Source organism: Bombina bombina, chromosome 6 (assembly GCF_027579735.1).
Source record: "Bombina bombina isolate aBomBom1 chromosome 6, aBomBom1.pri, whole genome shotgun sequence".
Lineage (NCBI taxonomy): Eukaryota > Metazoa > Chordata > Amphibia > Anura > Bombinatoridae > Bombina > Bombina bombina.
This window is the reverse complement of record NC_069504.1, coordinates 816,741,471-816,765,487: the sequence shown is the minus strand read 5'-3', so window position 1 is coordinate 816,765,487 and position 24,017 is coordinate 816,741,471. Positions and strand designations below refer to the sequence as shown.

At 39.0% G+C, this 24,017-nt stretch overlaps 1 protein-coding gene across 1 annotated transcript in view; it reads right to left on the bottom strand.

Moving 5' to 3' along the window:
* The window catches only part of STARD7 (StAR related lipid transfer domain containing 7), a 71,443-nt gene extending 64,302 nt beyond the window's left edge, over positions 1-7,141 (bottom strand). Inside the window, exons 1-5 of the mRNA XM_053718185.1 lie at positions 6,766-7,141; positions 5,439-5,599; positions 4,115-4,164; positions 3,929-4,039; positions 2,803-2,885 (exon numbers count right to left, since the gene is read on the bottom strand). Of these exons, the coding sequence (XP_053574160.1) occupies positions 2,803-2,885; positions 3,929-4,039; positions 4,115-4,164; positions 5,439-5,599; positions 6,766-7,004 (644 nt within the window). The 5' untranslated portion in view covers positions 7,005-7,141. The remainder of the gene's footprint in view (positions 1-2,802; positions 2,886-3,928; positions 4,040-4,114; positions 4,165-5,438; positions 5,600-6,765) is intronic.
* Positions 7,142-24,017: the final 16,876 nt, after the last annotated feature.

Below are 24,017 nucleotides of genomic sequence, written 5' to 3'. Positions count from 1 at the left end.
ACGTAATCTGCCCCCTACCAGCTGGGCTGGAATGAGGGCCGCACCTTCATGTGGACTTGGGAGCTGGCTTTCTAAAAGGTTTGGATTTATTCCAGACTGGAGATGGTTTCCAAACAGAAACCGTTCCTGTAGAGGAAGGATCGGGCTTTTGTTCCTTATTCTGACGAAAGGAATGAAAACGATTAGCAGCCCTACCTTTAGATTTTTTTATCCTGTGGTAAAAAAGTTCCTTTCCCCCCAGTAACAGTTGAAATAATAGAATCCAACTGTGAACCAAACAATTTATTACCTTGGAAAGAAAGGGAAAGCAAAGTAGACTTAGAAGACATATCAGCATTCCCAGTTTTAAGCCATAAAGCTCTTCTAGCTAAAATAGCTAAAGACATATACCTGATATCAACCCTAATGATATCAAAGATGGCATCACAAATAAAGTTATTAGCATGTTGAAGAAGATTAACAATGCTATGGGAATTATGATCTGTTGTTACTTGTTGTGCTAAAGCCTCCAACCAGAAAGTTGAAGCTGCAGCAACATCCGCCAAAGATATAGCAGGCCTAAGAAGATTACCTGAACATAAATAAGCTTTCCTTAGAATGGATTCAATTTTCCTATCTAAAGGATCCTTAAAGGAAGTACTATCTGCCGTAGGAATAGTAGTACGTTTAGCAAGAGTAGAGATAGCCCCATCAACTTTAGGGATTTTGTCCCAAAACTCTAATCTGTCAGATGGCACAGGATACAATTTCTTAAACCTTTTAGAAGGAGTAAAAGAATTACCCAGATTATTCCATTCCCTGGAAATTACTTCAGAAATAGCATCAGGGACGGGAAAAACTTCCGGAATAACTACAGGAGGTTTAAAAACCATATTTAAACGTTTAGATTTAGTATCAAGAGGACCAGATTCCTCTATTTCTAATGCAATTAACACTTCTTTAAGTAAAGAACGAATAAATTCCATTTTAAATAAATATGAAGATTTATCAGTGTCAATTTCTGAAACAGAATCCTCTGAACCAGAGAAATCATCATCAGAAACAGAATCAGAATGACGATGTTAATTTAAAAATTCATCTGATAAATGAGAAGTTTTAAAAGACTTTTTACATTTACTGGAAGGAGGAATAACAGACATAGCCTTCCTAATAGATTTAGAAACAAAATCTCTTATGTTAACAGGAACACCCTGAGTATTAGATGTTGATGGAACAGCAACAGGTAATGGAACATTACTAAAGGAAATATTAACTGCATTAGCAAGTTTATCATGACATTCATCACAAACAACAGCCGGAGGAACAGTTACCACAAGTTTACAACAAATGCACTTAACTTTGGTAGATCCAGCATCAGGCAGCGAATTTCCAGAAGTAGCTTCTGATCCAGAGTCAATCTGAGACATCTTGCAATATGTAATAGAAAAAACAACATATAAAGCAACATTTATCAAATTCCTTAAATGACAGTTTCAGGAATGGGAAAAAATGCCAATGAACAAGCTTCTAGCAACCAGAAGCAAATAAACAATGAGACTTAAATAATGTGGAGACAAAAATGACGCCCATATTTTTTAGCGCCAAAAAAAAGACGCCCACATTATTTGGCGCCTAAATGCTTTGGCGCCAAAAAACGTAAAAAAAAATGACGCACATACAAACAACTTCCGGTGACAAGTATGACAAGAACATTTTTTTGCGCCAAAAAAGTCCGCGCCAAGAATGACGCAATAAAATGAAGCATTTTCAGCCCCCGCGAGCCTAACAGCCCACAGGAAAAAAGTTCAAATTTTAAGGTAAGAAAAATTTATTATTCAAATGCATTATCCCAAATAATGAAACTGACCGTCTGAAATAAGGAATATTGAACATCCTGAATCAAGACAAATAAATGTTTAAACACATATATTTAGAACTTTATATAAAACGTGCCCAACCATAGCTTAGAGTGTCACAGAAAATAAGACTTACTTACCCCAGGACACTCATCTACATGTAGTAGAAAGCCAAACCAGTACAGGTAATGGTATATATAAGAGTATATCGTCGATCTGAAAAAGGGAGGTAAGAGATGAATCTCTACGACCGATAACAGAGAACCTATGAAATAGATCCCGTAGAAGGAGATCATTGAATTCAAATAGGCAATACTCTCTTCACATCCCTCTGACATTCACTGCACTCTGAGAGGAAAACCGGGCTCCAGCCTGCTGCGAAGCGCATATCAACGTAGAATCTAGCACAAACTTACTTCACCACCTCCATGGGAGGCAAAGTTTGTAAAACTGATTTGTGGGTGTGGTGAGGGGTGTATTTATAGGCATTTTGAGGTTTGGGAAACTTTGCCCCTCCTGGTAGGAATGTATATCCCATACGTCACTAGCTCATGGACTCTTGCTAATTACATGAAAGAAATGAAAACAATAAAATGTGTTGGTTTAAATTGTGACTGTATGATGACCAAGATGGACATTCAATAAGGGGCAAGCAATTTAAAAAAGGGACATTCTACCCAGAAATAGTTTCTATCTTCACAAATGAGTTTTGTACTCCCTTCTTATCACTGATAACTACAATTGCCTCTGCTTCACAGGTGGGGGGGGGGGGGGCACATCTACACAATAATGACAATAAAATATTAAAAAAAAAAAATCCAGGACAGGAATAGTAATTAAAAAAATTATAATTTTGATATTACCTCTTTTAAATTAAACTAAGACAATGTTCACTAAAATGTCCCTTTAATTTGCACAGGGTAAAAGGAACTGAATGTCAACATAAAACTAAGACTAGAATAGTTACCGAGAAACCAAAACCATGAGGTTATTTTCTTGATCCACGTGAAACTTTCGCACATAGACATAATCTCTGGAATACATGGGATACTAAGGGAAAAGAGAGATAGTGTAAACTGTTAAACATTTTACTTTCAAGAGATCTATAGCCATCAAGTCTTAAAGGGATATAAAAGTGCAAAAAGAAAATGCTTTAATATGCTAGAGCATTTTTTATTTTTTATTTGACTATTGCATGTGTATAACTGCGTTTAACCCCTGCAATGGGATTAAACACATATGTAAAGTCAGCTCTAGAGCAGCAATGCCCTACTGGGAACTAGCTTAAAACATGTGATGAGCCAATGACAAGAGATACACGTGCTTAGCCACCAATCACCAGCTAGTTCCCAGTAGTGCATTGCTTCTGCTGAGGATATGCACATATGCTTTTCAACAAAAGGAAACCAAGAATACAATGTAACTTTGATAACAGAAGTGAATGTAAAGTGTCTTAAAATTACATTCTGTCTCTGAATCATGAAAGTTTAATTTCGACTTTCCTATCCCTTTAAGACAATTTAATTTTTTGGAACTACTGTGATACAAATTGCAGATTTCCCACATTCTGCAGTGCAATGAGTTTGTCATGATCAAATTGTGGGAATCCTATTCTTACAATCTAATGCCAACACTTGTCTCTAGCCCTAATCCAATATACTGTAAGCAGAAGTATAGCATCTGTCTGTGGTTCTAATCCGGCACATAATTAAAATGGCTACGCTTTTCACAAAGGAATTAAAATTAAACGGTTGCTATTATATTAATGCCACTTCCATATCATTAAAATGTAAAATGTAGTACTTGTCTGAGAACGGATTACCCTGCCTTTACTTTTATTTTAAAATTGATGTATGCTGGGATTGTATAGAACTAATATACTGTTATAAGAAATATGCAATGTACACAAGCTTGATTGACCAGCACACCCACCAACCACTCGCTCAATATCCTCAGAGACTGGCACCAGGAGTATGTAAATCTCAGAGTAAACAAAGAAAACACCCCAACAAATTTACGTTAGAAAATATACACTGTAGTGTCCCTTTAAATGCAAATTAAACATGCATCAAGCATATCTATACATATCTTACAGGAAAATGTGTCACCCAGTGAACGACCTCTGAGCCAGATACAGTATCTCTCTCAATCACTTCCAGTTTAATTACCAGTGCATCCCATTTTTTGCGATACTCTGTGTCTAGCTGTGGAAGACATGACAGAATCAATATAATGAAATAAATAAAATAGCACGAAAAGATAATTAAGAAGAGGCCCACCTGAACATTAAAGAACTGACGTGGAGTGACATCAGAATATGAGCCAAATACTAAAACGGAAAGAGGAGAGAAGTCACATACATATCACGCCCTTCACCAAATGGGTTGCCAAACACATATTACAGCAGGGCTCAATATATATATATTGAGTATGGCTGGCAGGGGGAAATGGGGGCACTCATGGGTGTCTTGGAACTCAAATGCAAGGCCTAATTTTAAGGCACCAGTGGCAAATTGACACCTGGGTTTGTCAAGCCCTGTATTACAGTATAACACCACAAGAAATAGATCAAGCTTCAAAACACATTTCTGCATAGTATTGCTTGCCCTTTAAATATTTATTAATGTTTCTCAATTATTTTGGCATTTAGTATTACACAAAATAATTAAAAGATTTTTTATTTTCTTGTATTATTTTTGCAGTTCTCAGTTTACCATAACTAGACAAGTAAAATAAATAAACATTTTTTTTGCAGCATATAGAAAAAAACAATAATAATAATAATAATAATAATAATAATAATAATAATAATAATAATAATATATATATATATATATATATATATATATATATATATATAAATAAACAAACTTTAAAATGCTATTATAGTGAAAGAAATTAAATGCCCTAATTAATTATCACTATTGACCTAGCAAATCTAGGTGTTTAACAACAACAACAAAAAAAAAGGGGGCGTGACAAACACATAGTTAAAAGTACTGTTCGGAATGTGCTGGTCCTAAGTAGGAGCTGCAGCTGACCCAACCGGCAGCACTAATCGCACAGCAGAGTTATGTGACTACTGCTGCTGATTTGGTGAGCAGCAGTTTCCGCTCAGGACCTGCAGTTCTATACTATCAACAAATATGCACATAAAGCTCTCTTCTATACATTATTTATAAAATCAACATCCAAACAGATGCAGTTTCAGCATGAATTATAGAAGGCCACAAGTCAGAGCATCTATTTTCTACAAGCTGAATAATGGGGGGGGTTAAATAAAAAAAATCTAGGATGTGGGCAGGATTGTGTACAATAAATATACATAATATTTAATTACATTGCCAATTAAATCAGCTCTTACAAATAACCTTTGTTGTGAATGTAATAGGAAGCATCCTTCCTTGTAAAAGGCATTGTAATCCTGAACCAACAATTAGGAAGATGAAACTCAGTTTCTTATTACACACAATGTTGCACAATAAGGGATACAGTAATATACATACTTGTTAAGATTATGTTGTAGTATCCAGGCAATGCATTCATATATTATAGTGAATTTAGATTAGAAGATCCATAATGCAGATTTCTTTGAAAAATTACCTCTGTACTGGTACCGATGGGTTCCCTCAATTGGACGTCTCCAAAGTTTGAAGTTCTTTTTGTCCATGACTAGTTCCCACCCCTCATTTTCATCACGCACTGAAGTCTGCTCCTTAAACTTTTTGGACACAAACTGCATACGCTTCATCTCCTCAGCTGTGCTGCAGTGAAAGAAGGAATCCAGTTGGAAAGTGCCAAGGGCATTTGGAAAATCTGACACTGTCATTAAATGGCATGTGCTTCTATTTCATCTATATTAAACATGTTTCAAAATGAATCACTTTAAGAATTATTATATGCACTACTAATATTACACATAGCATTTCACCCATATCCGACATGTGTGTGTGTGTGTGTGTGTGTGTGTGTATGTATGTATATATATATATATATATATACACACACACACTAGTTTAGGGATCCAAGCACTCACTGTAAGTTGTGTTGCCTGGTTGCACTCTATGGTAGATAGGTAGAAACTTTCATGAAAAGACGAGGCACTCACAGGACTTAATTAACACAAAAGTTTATTAATTCAATAAGTCAACGTTTCGGTCCTCGCAGGGACCTTTATCAAGACTGTTTCTCAATCAGAGGATGAATGTTATACTCAGCGCTGAGTATAACATTCATCCTCTGATTGAGAAACAGTCTTGATAAAGGTCCCTGCGAGGACCGAAACGTTGACTTATTGAATTAATGAACAATTAATAAACTTTTGTGTTAATTAAGTCCTGTGAGTGCCTCGTCTTTTCATAAAAGTTTCTATACATATATATATATATATAAATAAAATATTGAAGAAGGGAAGACAGGTTTGATCAGTACCAATTGCAATGGGGTTAGAGAACTACAAATCCAGTTTCTATCAATGAAATTCACAATTAAGGGACTGTAAACCCATTTTTTTTTCTTTTATGATTCAGATAGAACACACGTTTTTAAACAACTTTACAATTTACTTCTATAGTAAATTTTGCTTCATTCTCTTGGTATTCTGTATTGAAGAAGCAGCAATGCACTACTGGGAGCTAGCTGAGCATATCAGTACACCAATGGACATATATGTGCAGCCACCAATAATCAGATAGCTCCCAGTTCCTGAACCCAGCAAGGTATGCTTTTCAGCAAAGGATACCAAGAAAACAAAGCAAATTAGATAATAGAAATCAATTGGAAATGTGTTGTATTTTCTAACTGAATCATGAAATAAACATGTTGGGTTTCATGTCCCTTTAAAACCATTTTGTTATTTACAAAAGGCGAATCAATATGTGTTCCTTATATTTATCTGTGCATATACTATAGTACGGAATACTCCCTTCACCTGAGGATTTCGTCTTCACGGACCCGCTCCTCTTCCCACAGGAAAGCCCCAGTCAATGCAGCCAGCAGCCTTCCAGTCCTCCCAGGTCTGTTTCTGTACCTAAACCCCCGAATGAGGGCCCTTGCACAGCGCTCTCCGGACTGCTGCTGAGAACTTCCATAGCGACACAGAGGCGGTAGCCGGGAACGGAGCCAGCTAATGAGACCCGCAGGTGCAGCACGAAGCGCCTCTTGCCACATCCCGGCCACAGAGAGCTTACCCTCACCAGCCTGGGCCACGATAGACAGACCGAGGCCTGGGGCAAAACAAGATTTAGACCTATTGGTCAGCGTTAATCATAAAACCATTCTGATTGGATAAGAGATCTCTCAGACAGTGACAGAAGTTGTAGCAGGTTAGTGTGACACTCTCAAGGGCAACTGAGATGCTCGGATAACGTGACCTGACAAGTGACCACGCCCATTCTGTACAAAAAGCCTTTATAACGCGAGCTCTTTAAATGTAAACCCACTTGGTTACCTACCTAGTGACTCTGTTAACAGCTTTTAATTTTAAATCATTGTTAATAATACCCCTCGAACGAGTCATTTTTCTTTTGAAATTAGTCACCCGTTCTACTTCTTTACCGGAAAGGATTTATATACACTTAAAAGAGCTTTTGATTAAATGTATTTAAATATCACCCTAGGTCCCTACATGTATTGTTTGAAGAGACACATCTGCTTAGGTGACAAAGGGTGTGGTCACTACAGACCCCCAGTTGCAGGGGTTACAGTCGTTCCTCTATAAAATGCTGCAAATTGCCTATATACATTATGATTGTTTAATGCAGTGTACACATGTATTTACAGCCCTAACTGTCCACAACTAAAAGAGATTGGATAAATAGTCACATGGGTTTTCAAGTGGTTTATTAATTATTTGCAAACTTCTGCATATTGTGCCAACAAAGTGAGTTTTAATTGGCCTTAAACCATTTATGTTGTATGAAGATATTGTGCATTTTATTTTTAATGAATATATAAAAAATACTTTGTGTCTTTAAAGGGTCATAAAGGTAAAAAATTATATTTATTTATTTTGGAGCCTCAAAACTCTTCCCTGGCGCTTAATGTCTGAGCCCTTGCATTGTTCCTACCAAATCGTTTACACTAATAATACAATGATCATTCCATTTGCTCTTTTGTGCAAAGTATGGTGGGAATGTAGTTCTCAAAGCATTCCACCAATAACCCTGCAATTGTACACATAGCACTATTAGAATATGCTTGGTTCCCGGTCACTATGTCCCTGCACTACAGCAGCCTCACTAAGCAGAGCAAGAAGCATCCAGCCTACAAAGCTGTGTAAGTTTTAGGTTGCCTTTCTTTTATTGTCCTCCTCTACAGTCAAGTTTAACAGCAATGCGGGACTGAGGGTGGTCCAGATAGGGTAAACTACATTGGGGTAGAAGCAGTATTACTTGCAGTAGAGATCCTCAGTGGGGCCTGTTGTAAGGCCTAGTTGAGGTTGGAGGGGGTATAGAAGTGGCTATAACAATGGCACTTGTGTGAGAAAGGTACCAGTGTAATAGCAACAAGGCCCAGAAACTCCTGGATGTCTTGTCATAATAGCCAGCCATCAGATGCCATTAGTAGCTATTTGCAAGTAGATCAAGCCCTCAGTTGTGTTTGTAATTTTGTATTGATGAATACTATTCATTTTTGTTCCTGTAAATGCTCTGCTACGTATTAAAAATGTCAAGAACAGCAGAAAATCTTTTTTTGACAGAAGACTTTGAACAGGTGCTTTTTCATGCATGTATAAACAGTTATATTTTCAAACCTAGGCCAATTAGGCCTGTACCTAGGATAACTGGATTTAGGGGGAGAAGCATATTTTAAGGGGCTGCTTTCTGATATACCTTTCCCCTCCTACTTTTATAACAAACAGTGAACCCTAGTTTTCTAGCGGGGGTACACAATTGATCAAGCTACAGCGGACACTGGACAGGGGTATACATTTGTGCCCCTATGCGCTGCAGCTCGCCTCTGGAATTCCGCTGCCGGAATGTAACAATGCACGCAAGCGCTATTTTGAGCTCGTGTGCAATGCCGCCCGCACAAGGCCAATCACGTGTGGGTAGGAGCTGTCATTCCGACCGGGGAGATTGAAATTCTCCACCTAAGAGGTGGAGAAGAGTGTAGGAAGCAGCGGGTAATAACCGCTGCTTCATAAATATGGACTGCAGGTTCTCTTGTGAGAACCTACAGTCGTAATGCAGGAGAAAGCTTGATAAATCGAGCCCATCATTCATTTGGGGAATTCTCCTTTCTGTTCTCTTATCAGTTCTCCGCAGCTCTCCTTTGGAGAGGCGCAACTGCACGCCCATATTTATCATAAAAAAGTTGTTAGTGATGCATTTCTCTAGTTGGATTGGTATCTTCTCCTTATTTATCACTGAAAATAAGAAACTATTCTTCATGTCAGTCATATATAAGCCAATAGAAATATTTTTACCGGGGGCGGAGCCAGCGCTCGACGGAGATGGCTGAACTGTAGGTAAGCTCTGTTCTCTCAAATGAGCTAACAAATAATTATTAGTTCCATAAGGCTGTCAAAGTGCCTGCAATCGTTAGAGATATTGGTGTTATCTTACAGCGCTATGGATGGATGAAAAACCTATAGCTCCTGTCTAAAGTGGGTCCCCAACTACCCACAGAATGGAATAATAGTTATGAAATGACAAGATAGGAGCGCTAGAAGAGGCAAGGTTTATTATGTGTTTAAGTAATATGGAAGGATATGTATAATGCTAGACCACAAGTGGAGATAACACTGTGTTGATTGTTTGTATAGCACTAATACTGGACCACAAATGTGGTGATGGCACTATGTCAATGTATGGACAAGAATCGAGATAGATGTGTAGCAAAAAAACTCTTGGATTATTTTCACAAAGCTATCACAAAAATTTAATACATATTACATAGGTAGACATGGATCCATGGTAACATTAAAACATATGTTATATTAAAACAATTAAAGATAAAACAAGTTAAAACGAATCATAAAATATATTGCATATATATATATTAGCCTCACATATAGAATGAGTGCTAAAATGGAGGCGTATGGACGCTAACAGATATGTACTGTTGCAAATATAGAATACGTACTGTGGCAAATATACAAGGAAAAAAGGTTACAATTGACGTTAGTCCATTGGGGTGAGTGATCTAGTGTTATAATAATTCACCTCTTCTCTGGTTCAAAAATGTTGGTTAATATTAGAAGTGATAAAAACAACAGAAAAAAAGGAAAATGATATAAAAGTGATGTTTAGGTGGTTAACTCCAAAAGATGTGATCCACAAAAAGATAAAACAAAAACAGAAACACACAAAATTGTGTGAAAATATGTAAAATATAATTCAATCCAAAAATGTGAAAAAATGTATAAAACATATAAAAAATGAAATGTAAAAAATGAAAGCGACTAGTGTGTACACAAACTAGTGAAAGTGATCACAGAAAAAACATATTAAAATCTGATATATAACTTTAGTGTTCCTGGATGTTACTCTGTTAATGTGAAGTGTCCCTTTAGTTATAATCCAAACAATAAGGGATATGTAGAGATGAAAAAATTGTAGAAAAATAGAATAAAATGAATCTGGGAAGTTCTCAAAACCTGTGAACAAAATTCTCAATCAGCCAATCAGATTGAGCTTGCATTCTATTGGCTGTTCCGATCAGCCAATAGAATGCGAGCTCAATCTGATTGGCTGATCCAATCCAATGATAAAATCCTATCAGCCAATCGGAATTCGAGGGACGCCATCTTGGATGACGTCACTTAAAGGAACCTTCATTCGTCGGGAGTCGCCGGAAGAAGAGGATGGATCCGCGTCGGCTGCTTCAAGATGGTCCCGCTCCGCGCCGGATAGATGAAGATAGAAGACGCCGCCTGGATGAACATGTCTACCGGTCCGGATGTCCTATTCTTGCCGGATAGGATGAAGACTTCGGACCCTCTTCTGGACCTCTTCTTGCCGGATAGGATGAAGACTTCGGACCCTCTTCTGGACGGATCAGTGATACCCGGCGTGGTGAAGTTAAGGTAGGGAGATCTTCAGAGGCTTAGTGTTAGGTTTTTTAAGGGGTGTTTGGGTTAGATTAGGGGTATGTGGGTGGTGGGTTGTAATGTTGGGGGGGTATTGTATGTTTATTTAAATGCAAAAGAGCTGTTTTCTTTGGGGCATGCCCCGCAAAAGGCCCTTTTAAGGGCTGGTAAGGTTAAAGAGCTGTTAACTTTTTATTTTAGAATAGGGTAGGGCATTTTTTTTTATTTTGGGGGGCTTTGTTATTTTTTTAGGGGGCTTAGAGTAGGTGTAATTAGTTTAAAATTCTTGTAATTTTTTTTATTTTTTGTAATTTAGTGTTTGTTTGTTTTTGTAATTTAGTTTAGTTGATTTAATTGTAGATAATTAGTTTAGTTAATTAATTTATTGATAGTGTAGTGTTAGGTTTAATTGTAACTTAGGTTAGGATTTATTTTACAGGTAATTTTGTAATTGTTTTAACTAGGTAGCTATTAAATAGTTATTAACTATTTAATAGCTATTGTACCTAGTTAAAATAAATACAAAGTTGCCTGTAAAAATAAATATAAATCCAAAAATAGCTACAATATAATTATTTGTTATATTGTAGCTATATTAGGGTTTATTTTACAGGTAAGTATTTAGCTTTAAATAGGATTAATTTATTTAATAAGAGTTAATTTATTTTGTTAGATAAAAATTATATTTAACTTCGGGGGGTGTTAGTGTTAGGGATAGACTTAGCTTTAGGGGTTAATACATTTATTAGAGTAGCGGCGAGGTCCGGTCTGCAGATTAGGGGTTAATACTTGAAGTTAGGTGTCGGCGATGTTAGGGAGGGCAGATTAGGGGTTAATACTATTTATTATAGGGTTTTTGAGACGGGAGTGAGGCGGTTTAGGGGTTAATACATTTATTATAGTGGTGGGGAGGTCCGGTCGGCAGTTTAGGGGTTAATACTTGAAGTTAGGTGTCAGCGATGTTAGGGAGGGCAGATTAGGGATTAATACTATTTATTATAGGGTTTTTGAGACGGGAGTGAGGCGGTTTAGGGGTTAATACATTTATTATAGTGGCGGTGAGGTCTGGTTGGCAGTTTAGGGTTAATAAGTGTAGGTAGGTAGCGGCGACGGTGGGGGGGCAGATTAGGGGGTAATAAATATAATATAGGGGTCGGCGATGTTAGGGGCAGCAGATTAGGGGTACATAGGGATAATGTAGGTTGCGGCGGTGTACGGAGCGGCAGATTAGGGGTTAATAATAAAATGCAGGGATCAGCGATAGCGGGGGCGGCAGATTAGGGATTAATAAGTGTAAGGTTAGGGGTGTTTAGACTCGGGGTACATGTTAGGGTGTTAGGTGCAGACTTAGGAAGTGTTTCCCCATAGGAAACAATGGGGCTGCGTTAGGAGCTGAACGCTGCTTTTTTGCAGGTGTTAGGTTTTTTTTCAGCTCAAACTGCCCCATTGTTTCCTATGGGGATATCGTGCACAAGCACGTTTTTGAAGCTGGCCGCGTCCGTAAGCAATGCTGGTATTTAGAGTTGCCGTGGCGGTAAATATGCCTGTACGCTCCCTTTTTGGAGCCTAAGGCAGCCCTTCAGAGAACTCTAAATACCAGCGTTGTTTAAAAGGTTCAGGGGGAAAAAACACGCGTAGCTAACCTTTTTCCCAGGAGACACAATGAGATGCACAGACAAGCATGTGAAAAATATTTACAGAATATACCCTTACCCACTATCTCTTCAGAATTAGCCCAATCATTAGACACTCTGATTATCCAAAAGGAAATCTTGGAACAATAGCAGATATGAAAACGGGCAAAGCTCTGGGCCCGGATGGGTTTTCTAACCGTTATTACAGAACTTTTCCCACGCAATTGGTCCCCCCCATCACCACGCTCTTCAACCACATATTTGACAAAAAAATATTCCTTGACACGATGCTCCAAGCCCATATTACTGTTCTTCCAAAGCCCGGTAAAATTCTGGATGCTGCAGCAAATTTTAGACCCATCTCCCCGCTAAATGTTGATTCAAAATTATTCACAAAAATTTTGGCCAATAGATTAAACCAAGTTTTACCCTCTCTTATTCATCATGACCAAGTAGGCTTTGTTCCTCAAATGGAAGCTAAAGATTACATTAATAAGGTAGTGAATTTACTAGACTACATTCAAAATTCTAAGATTCCATCTGTCTATCTGTCAACAGACGCCGAAAAGGCCTTTGACAGATTAAACTGGACGTATTTATACACTACTCTTCTTAAATTTGGACTTCCATCTAAATTCATATCCCAGATACTGGACCTATGCTCGAACCCCTCTGCCCAAGTGAAAGTTAATGGCTGTCTCTCAGAAGCTTTCGAAATATGAAATGGTACGCGACAGGGCTGCACTCTCTCCCCCCTCCTATTTATTGTATCCCTTGAACCTTTAGCAATCAGACTTTGCGAAAATCCCAATATCGAAGGTATTAATATTAGAGATTAACAATATAAATTAGCGATGTTCGCAGACAATATTTTAATGACATTAGCATCTCCTTTAACATCCCTACACATAGTACAATCAGAATTATTATCGTATGGTAAAGTGTCCAACTTTCTAATTAATCCAACAAAATCTGAGCAATATCCAATTAACCTCTCCCCAGAAACCCTATTCGAATTTAAAAAAACAAAGCCCATTCAAAATTTAAACACAAGCATTAATATATTTAGGTATCTTTCTAAACCAGAATTCAGATAAATTAAGTAAATTAAATTATGGGCGTCTAATTATTATTATTATTATTGGTTCTTTATAGAGCGCCAATAGATTCCGCAGCGCTTTAAACAAAGGGGGGTACAACAAAAAATTTATAGGGATCAAACGGGTAGAGGGCTCCGCCAAGACTCGCACTGTTGTAGTCAGCTCTTAAGAAGGTGATCTACAAACAGCTGGACTCTTAGGCTTACATGATAAGGGGGTTCAGGAGATAGCAATGGAGAAGAGGAACTGGTATGAAGAAAGGTTAGTGTAGGTTGTGTGAACAGTAGAGTTTTTAGGGAGCGCTTGAAGCTTTCAAAACTAGGGGAGAGTCTTGTGGAGCGAGGCAGAGAGTTCCACAAGATGGGAGCAAGTCTGGAGAAGTGGCCATGAGCAGAGCGAAGGGGACGTAAGGAAAAGTATCTGGAGACAAGGTGTGAGATATAGGGGGGAGCTGAATTTCAATACCTCACAACATCTTGGTTACCAAAAAATATATTGTGGCTAGGGAGAATAGCTGCTAGCAAAATTACATTGTTACCCAAAGCCCTTTACATGATGCAGGCTCTCCCTATCCCAGGGTCATCAATAGAAATAAATAAGCTACAATCAATAATGAATGCCTATATATGGCAACATAGGCCACCAAGGATAGCAAAAACCACTTTATAAATCCCTACAGACTCAGGGGGCCTGGGAGTTCCTAATCTATCTTTGTATAAACTAGCCATTTCTCTAAATCAGGTTATAGAATGGTGTAGACAAAGTGAGACTTCATATAAGAGATATGTCCATTTGGAGAATTAACTTCTTGACATTCCTCATGGTGGGGGATTTTGTTAAGCCCCTTCGCAAACCTTCACATCACGATATTTCTAAATACCCCAACATCGTTGGATTGGATAAAAATACTAAACAATCACCCGAAAATTTCAAACATGTACTCCCCCTTAACCACCTTATTATTTAATAAGGAATTCTCAATATGGAATTCATGGAACAATCCACCCCAATCAAAAAGTTCTTCAATTAAGGACCTAATCCCCATTTGCCATATATCAAAAAATGGTAGCCTAGCCAATAGAGAAGCCCTCTTAACAAAAGGTATCTCTCAATTCAACTCATGGATACATTATCATCAAGCTCAACATTATATAATTTCACATAGATACAAAAGAGACCTGCTGAGACCCTTGACAATATTTGAAAATTTCTGTGTAAACCCGATCCCCCCTAAAAAGATTATATCTACAATGTATAAAAACTTGCTACAAACACATTTACCATCTATACCCCATTGTGTCCGATCTTGGTAAAAAGAGTTGGGTTATCCAATATCTCAAAAACAATGGACATCCTGGGCTTTAGCAATGGCCAAATCAGCCCATTAAGCAGTAGGTCTAGAAACCAACACTAAGAGAATCACCAGGTGGTACTTAACTCCAAATAGACTCATGCATATATTTCCTAATGCTAGTAATAAGTGCTGGAGAGGTTGTAATCAAGAAGGGAACATGTTACACATTTGGTGGAGCTGTGGGGTTTTGCAGCCTTTCTTGGATCAAATCAAGGTACAAATTTGCAGTGCTAGACATAAATATAAAATTGACTCCAGAAAAAGTATTGTTTAACATTATCTCTGACATTCCATGTAAAATAATTTGCTAAGGAGGCGTGTCCGAACAGCGTTCTAGTAAGGACGCATTTTCTGAAGGCTCCGGACGAATTAACAATAGATTGCTGAGTATTGTGAATTAACAGCCAAAATAAGAACATACAACAAAAGGGTACTGCAGCTGTGACAGTTGCGGTCCCATACCTGACTTGCTGGCTGTATACATGAATCTGGGGACTCAGATTGGAACTTAAAGGCCTTGGGCGGCGGGCCACTGTTAGGCATTCACCTCCCCCCACAGGGAAGAAATGGGTCATCAGTGCCGTCGGATCATTTCGACTTACTGATTCTTCACCACCATATAGCTCTGACTCAGTATAACTCAACATTATCTTACGGCATTAACTGCAGTGGGGATAAGAAGAATTTCACCTGTAAGACGTTCAAACAATAAGAACATGGCCAAGATGGCGGAGGAGCAAATGCAGCTGAGCCTCGAGGAGTTCTCAGAAAGACTCACAAGAATTATGCAAAAGCTCATAGACAAAGCCCCCTATGATTATTTAATACAATGGCTAGATGACATGAAGGGGACCAGGACACTTATAATGACTAATCGGGTGGAAAAAATCCAAGTAGGCACTAACATGCTTGAGCATACGCCCAAAATACAGGGGCCTCCACTGTTGGTGTCCACACAGATGGCACTGGACGCATCACCTGGAACACGCAGCCTGAGGCCGCAGACCAAGACTAGACTAGCCACCGTGGAGCGGGGACCCGCTCAGCAGGAGAAATACAGAGCCCAGTATACTGCAGAGGCCCTACCAATGGACTTACACCAGATGACAACAGTCCCACCGGGACCTCAGAGAGGAGCACCGCAAGCCGCTGTGCAGATGGCAGCCGAGAAGTGCAGGTCAGCACGGTTCCTACGAGAAATGGTCACTGAACCAAATATCTTGGTTGAGGGGACAAAAAAGATACCAGCGCATCAGACTAGTCACCCGCACGCCCTGCTCCTCCAGATCTATTATAGTTCAAGGGACAAGTCGCCATACATACGGAACCAAGACACCCCAACGGATATTTTACAGGATGCATTGGAGAAGCAGTCAGGGGTTCAAGGGGAGCTACTCAACATAGTAGGACTCACGGCTCTAAGGGACCCTCAATATGGTAAAGAGAACTCTGAGTCTTTTGACCACTTGTCGGGTCCCGGCAAATATACTTTACTGACTTCTCCTCATACTATTCATTATGGCCTGCTGGACATGGGGGGCTGATCAAGAACGCATAGGCTAAATCTTATGCTGATTTTCGATTCTGAAGTGTCTTGTTTAATCTTCTTTTTTTTTTATGTTTGCCTAACAAGTTAATAACAATGGGTATATAAGCGTCACAACATGTCTGGAAATATGGATTAGGGAATTAATCATTCTAGTTAACAATTTCTATATTGTTTAAATATACATAATACCCTATGCGGATAAAGGTTAAAATCCTCAGGTTTCTAATAAGTACATAGAGAGTGATGTTGTTTCCTTTATGGATATTTTCAATGTCTGATGCATCATAGCATGCATCATAGCAGATAAATAAGGCTTGTCGGTTGGATTTATACATAACCCCTTTCATGTGGCCTGTGGCCTGTGGCCGGGGCCCATAGAGGGCAGAGTAGATCATGTAAATAACCAAGGTGACAACTTACGCCTTCATTTGAACCCTAAGCTGTGTAAAACCTTACTTTAAGGTATGAGTTACTTATATTTTCTCATACACATTGGAGGGCAGTCACACTTTACTTCAGAGCATTGCTCAAAAATAAAACAGCTTAATATATAACTGCTCTGTATCTATCCTAACGGAATAAATAAAGCCCTCCAACACTATGCTTATACTTTTATACTCTCATATTGGCTAGATAGTGACATCACATTAGTGATTAGAAGTCTACACAGTTTATAATGGGACCAAACAAGAAATAAACTGATTTAAAGAGAGTGATTTTCTGTGCTAAGGTTGTAATATATGACAAAAGAACGTAACACTCTCAATGTATGTTAAATAAATGCAATTCATGACGTGTATGCTCATTTGATCTAAATACAGTTATTTTGAAAACGAGAAAAAAAAAATAGTCTCAAAAAAGGTGTAAATGCCTTGCTGCTGTTGAAGTGACACAAATAAGAAACTGTGGGTTAATTTTTATTTATAAAATATTTTACCAGGAAGGATACATTGAGATTTCTCTCGTTTTCAAGTATGTCCTGGGTCCACAAAACATTGCATTGATACAATAGGGTACAATAATACAAAAACAATATTAATACATAACATATGCAAAATTTAACATAGAACAGATAGGAAATATAAAATCAACCATGACAGGGGCATTATGTTTTGAGATATGCAGAGAGGGATCTCTTAAAGAATTTTAGACTTGGGGAAGGTTTTAAAGTGTGCGGGAGGTCGTTCCATAATTGTGGTGCTCTGTAGGAAAAGGAAGATCGAGCTGCTTTCTTTTAATTAATGAAAAGCATTTTGCAATTAATAATGCAATCATATTTTGTCAAATTAGTACATTTTTTCTTTTCACTGAATAATAATTTGCTAAATTCAGCTAAAAGACTAATACCTAAGCTTTGGAAATCGGCTCAAATTCCTAACATATCAAATTGGACAAACCTTGTAAATGGAACACTGATCCTGGAGAGGTTTCATTACTTTAAAACAGGTCAATTTAATTTCTACCATGATATGATGTTCCTATGGGAGCAATATATTTACTCTCGCCCAAATGGGACTTAAACTTTGGCAGTGGCGTCACTAGGGGGGGGGCGGGCCGCACCCGGGTGACACCCACCAGGGGGTGACACCAAAAAAAAAAATTTTTTTTTTTTTTTTTTTTTTAAATTTTATTGAAATTCAAAGAAATACAATGTTGAGATGCATAGATTTTTATTTTTTTATTTTTTTTATTAGAGGGGCTGGCATTTGTGAACATTGGTGGGACTGGGGAAGATGTAGACACACAATTTTTTTGCCCCTTGAGCCAGTGCTGCAATTTCAACAAATAGTTTTCCCGGCTGCTTTTGCTTGTTTGTACTTTGCTTCTCCCCTGCCCAATTTCGCTATGAATGTTGTGGGCATGCCGTGGGGCTTGCAAAGTTGCGCTGCTAGCCTAAACCTGCCTGCCTATCTGTGCTCACTGCTCAGTGACATGTGGAGCAGTGGAGTCACTCACTGCTGTGATGTCTCTCTAAACGGGAACTGGCAAATCATGAGGGGATGCCTGGCACCTGACCACATGACTGTTTGACAATGTCTTTAAAGTGAAGGAGCCACGTATGATGCCCACCAGACCATTACGGTTACGGTACACTAAGTGCACACTGAACAGGTAGGAGGGCGGGCGGGGGTCTGGGGGTGGGCAGAGTGCAGAGGTGATTGGCCATAAGAAGCGGTAGGCACGCGGCCCGGGGCTGTGCACTGACAGACTTGGAACAGAGTCAGAGAGCAGAATTTTCATAGTTCGCACCTAAAACTTTTCTTTAGTGATTTATTTTTAGAGTGCTCTATTTATCTTTCATTTGATGCTCTGCTGAGTCAGGGAGCAGCTCTAGGCATGAGCTTTATAATTAATGCAGGGCAGTTTACATATTTTGTATGTGTGTGTCTGAGTTTTTGTGTGTGTGTGTGTGTCTCAGTGTTTTTGTGTGAGTGTTTTTGTGTGTGCATCTTAGTATGTTTTAAGTGTGTCTGAGTGTTTTGCCTGTGTTTTTGTGTGTGTCTGCTTTCTGGGGGGGGGGGTGACACCATAACTTACCGCACCGGGTGACACCAACCCTAGTGACGCCACTGAACTTTGGAGTTGTAAAATATGTTTGGGTATATTAACAGAAGTCATAAACGGCCGGTAAGCCTTTATTGAGAAATTCTAGAACTTCTGTATGTACCTTGTGGAAATATATTTTTAGAACTCTCCTTTTGGTTCTACTCATTTATCTAGAAATCCCTACTGTAATTTTGTATACTGAATTTTTGTTAATATTTTTTTTTTTCTGTTGTTCACTGATACATAGATGTTACCAATGTACTTTGCAAAAACTGTAAAATATGGACAATTTACCCTTAATGGGATATTCCAATCTTTAAAATGTTTTGAGAAAGACCTAATAAGTAGAGACTCAAGATGGGAACTTCCCTCATCCATCTATGGACTATCTACAACTCATGGCACATTAAATACTATCGGCTAGATTACAAGTTTTGCGTTATGAGGGGTGCGGTAGTTACTTGTACGTTATTTCCATTGCGTATCTTTTAATAACATAGGTATTACGAGTCTGAAAACAACCTCGTAATGCGTCGCGGTAACACGATTACCGCGTTTATTTAATAAGCGTAAACACGGGCGTGTTAAACATTCTCCCATTGAGATCAATGCTAAATGAAATAATCACAGATTTTTCAGCTAACACTCGATCTCGCGAGAAATATGCACTGCTCTGTCATATTACGTATACCCCATAATGCACAACAAAAACACAGATCAAATGTACAAACAACAATCGCTCACGCAACATAGCACATACGCATTACACATTCACAATCATAAGCAAAAAATAATGCACCACATTTACACTAAACGAGGAATCCATAAATACGTTCAGATCTTGCAACAAGGAAAAAAACAACATGAAAAAAGAATTGCACACTGATACACAAACAAAACATTCACATTGACGATTACGGAACATTAGTACAAATAAACATTTACACCACTTCACAAATACGAGACCATCACAAATCACCATTTACAGATACTACTTCTGGACAATGTTATGCAAAACGATCACTATGACATCATCGCATTATACACATTCCACAAATACTAACTCAATATGAGCATGCGCAAATTCAAACAACTAATACACATTGCACACATACTAATTACTAACAAAGCACACCTGAACCTCCTTTACTTTGCAAACCGGTACATCATTAAACATTTACATAGGGTAGCATGACTTCTTTGACTGTATTGCTTTTTCGAGTTAGGTGCAGGTCTAGGAGTTGGTGGGTTTGGTGAGATTAGAGAGGAGAGAGATTTAGTGAGAGAAGAGAGATTTAGTGAGAGTGAGTTAGTGTGAGAGAGTGAGTTAGTGTTATTGTGAGAGTTAGTGTTAGTGTGAGAGTTAGTGTGAGTTATTTTGAGATAATAAGTTAGTGTTATTGTGAGAGTTAGTGTTAGTGTGAGAATTAGTTAGTGTGAGATAGTGAGTTTGAGAGAACGTTAGTGAGAGAGAGTTTGTTTGGGTGAGTGTTCGAGTGTTTTTTGTTAATACTTATATAAACACATTTACACGCAAACACATTCAATACATAAATGCACTTATCAATAACACTACATACACTCCATACCCCATCCCCTCTCATACTACACTCCATAACCCATTCCCTTTCATCCCATACCCCATTCCCTTTCATCCCATACCCCATTCCCTTTAAAGGTCAAGCACGCAAATAGATGTATACACAGCGCTAAGCCCAAAAGTTACAACCTGCCACTCCCAGACCACCTCCCTAAGAGTGGACACAGTGGAAATAGCAAAAAAAGAAATAAAAGAGAGGGCGCTAAAAAGCTAGAAGTAATAACCACATTTATTCTGTAGACATATAATCAAAAAAGGAAGTGTATGTATAAATACCAATATTATAAATGTTAACTAATCCTAATAAAATAATGGCTTATATAAGAATGAGGGACGTCTCCCTAAAAATACAAAAAATGCAAATGCAATACACAATTTATACAATTTGAATATGCAATGTTAGCAAACTACAGGCAGTCCCCGGGTTACGAACATCCGACTTACGTACGGAGCCTTACATGTTTGAGCCTCTAGTATTATCGCCTGTAAATCAAGCCCCACAAGCAAAGTGAATACAGTACAGTACAGCAATAAACACTTACTGATGTGTTCAGTGCTGCTCGGTTGTGAATCACATGTTTGAGCCTCTAGCGAATGTAAATCAAGCCCCACAAGCAAAGTGTACTAGGTGGCAATAAACACTTACTGATGTGTTCAGTGCTGCTCGGTCCTGGGGGAAACAAAAGTGTACCTAAACATCACCAAGAGTGCAGTCGCTCCGTGCCGTCGCTCCTATGGGGGGTAGTTATCAATGTGTCAACTTTCCTGCCTTCACCGGCCCAATACGCCCACCTAAGCTCGCCTACCATCGCCGCTGGGGACCTGAAAAATTTGCCTAAGTTATCAATAAATCTGTCAAAAAGCCGCGCACCAAGTACGGGGCGATGAGCAGCGGACTGTGAGAGTTATCACTCATCCGATCTCGCTGCTCTTCGGCTTTTTTACAGCTTTATTGCTAGCCTGTCACTAAGCACCCACACTAAACTACACTGTTCTACCCCCTATACCGGCGCCCCCGGAGCCCCCCGCAACTCAATAAAGTTACTAACCCTTAAACCGCCGCTCCTAGACCCCGCTGCAACTCTTATAAATGTATTAACCCCAAAACTGCCGCTCCTAGACCCCGCCGCAACTCTTATAAATGTATTAACCCCTAAACCGCCGCTCCCGGACACCGCCTCAACCTACATTATACCTAGTAACCCCTATCCTGCCCCCCCTATACCGCCGCCCTCTATAATAAAGTTATTAACCCCTATCCTGCTGATCCCGCACCTCGCCGCAACTAAATAAATAGTTTAACCCCTAAACCGCCGCACCCGGACCCTGCCGCAACCTATATTAAACTTATTAACCCCTAATCTGCCCCCCCCCCCCCACACCGTTGCCACCTATAATACATTTATTAACCCCTATCCTGCCCCCCTACACCGCCGCCACTGTAATAAATTTATTAACCCCTAAAACCTAAGTCTAACACTAACCCTAACACCCCCCCTAACTTAAATATTAATTAAATAAATCTAAATAATATTTCTATTATTAACTTAATTATTCCTATTTAAAACTAAATACTTACCTGTAAAATAAACCCTAAGATAGCTACAATGTAATTAATAATTACATTTTAGCTATTTTAGGATTTATATTTATTTTACAGGTAACTTTGTATTTATTTTAGCTAGTTAGAATAGTTATTAACTGGGGGCGTGTCCGAACCGCGATCTTACATGGTCGCATCTTCTCTGTGCTCTCACTGATCACTTGAAACCCGCCGGTATCAGGAGAGATTCAACAGCACAAAATTATACCTAACTGTATTTGAGGACAGGCTACTTAACAGTATCTGAAATTTTGAGAAGTTTGAGCTGTATTTGTGAAGTCTGAGGCAGACAACGGACGTAGAAGGCCTAGAGCAGCGGCTCACACATAGGCAACGCCACCCCCCTCGACCATTCGAGGGTATTTGTCCTAACTGGGTGCTCATTATTACAACTCGATATATATACTAATCTACTGATCCATATCAACCTCACGAAGCTTGAACAACAAAAGATATTATTTAATCTCCTCTTATTGCTGCATCGCAAAATGGATGCCGAACAGGAATTGGGACTGCACGCTGACTGTGATAGCAGCATGGAGAAACTGGAACGCTGTCTCCAGAGCCTGATGACCAGAGCACCTTGGGACTTTCTCATACATCTGTACCAACAGCGGCAGGAACTACACCAGTCGGCTAAAGCCAACGAAGTGGACACAATGCCGGAACTACCAGAGGCTGCTGATCTTGCGGTGGAGCCGCTGTGCTTGCCTTCGTCATTTACTCCGCAGCTGTCTAAATACAAGGGGGGTATCAAGAAGATGATCGATCTCTGCTGTGGGAAATCTGTTGCCATAAAGCCCAAGAAGCTGTCAGAGTCCGATCTGCATTCTAGAGCTGTTATAACGGAGCCGACCATACCCGTAAAAGCACAGGCCCTCATGACCCCAGGTAACACATTTAATTCTGCTCCAGATCGGGTGTCTGAGGAGGTCACTTATGCGGCTCTAAACAACAAAAAGAGTCTTAGACTTTATAAGCCAAATAAAATTGGGCAATTGCACCGGCTAGATTATGTGGACAAGAATCGAGCTGAAAGGTTGTTAGAGAAAGGCTGCTCAGGGTCTTCAAAACCACTATCCAAATACCACTCACTAGGTGTTAGTGGCCACATATGGGACACTGGGACAAAATTTACATTCTTGCAGGATATGCCAGGATTCAGAAGTATGGCGAGGATCTTTACTTAGCACGTGGAGCTTTCTAGTCACTAAGGGAGAGTCATAAAGACATCTTGGGCTGCTTGGTCATATTTTGCCCGTAACTACAAAATGCTTGCTTGTATTTGTTATCTCATGATGTTATAATACTGGGGGTGAGATACGAGTCCACATTGTTAATTAACCATGCTTTTGATGTTATACAGAGGTTCCGTTATTTTTTTTATTTTTTTATTATTAAAATGGCCTGCTTCCCGCAGTTTGCGGCCGAGACCGAGGAGGGTGCCAGGTATGTCATTGCAAAGATATTGGAACTGTCTTTATTTAAATGGTAAAATTTTTGTTAATCAAACCTATATCTCTGGTTTATTACGCCCTAGCACTCTATATAACGCCTTGAAGTATTAATTTCCTTTTTATCATGCTTGGTAGACACTACTGCTGTTACAGTACCCTTAAATATAATCACATGTTCTCCGTGGGGTTTAGGGGGGGCCCCCGAGGGAGACATACTATACAACACAGACAAAATAAGGGTCCCTAAATATGGAATTCCACTGTCGCCATATGTATGAAGGATATATTTCCCTCAGACCGCTAG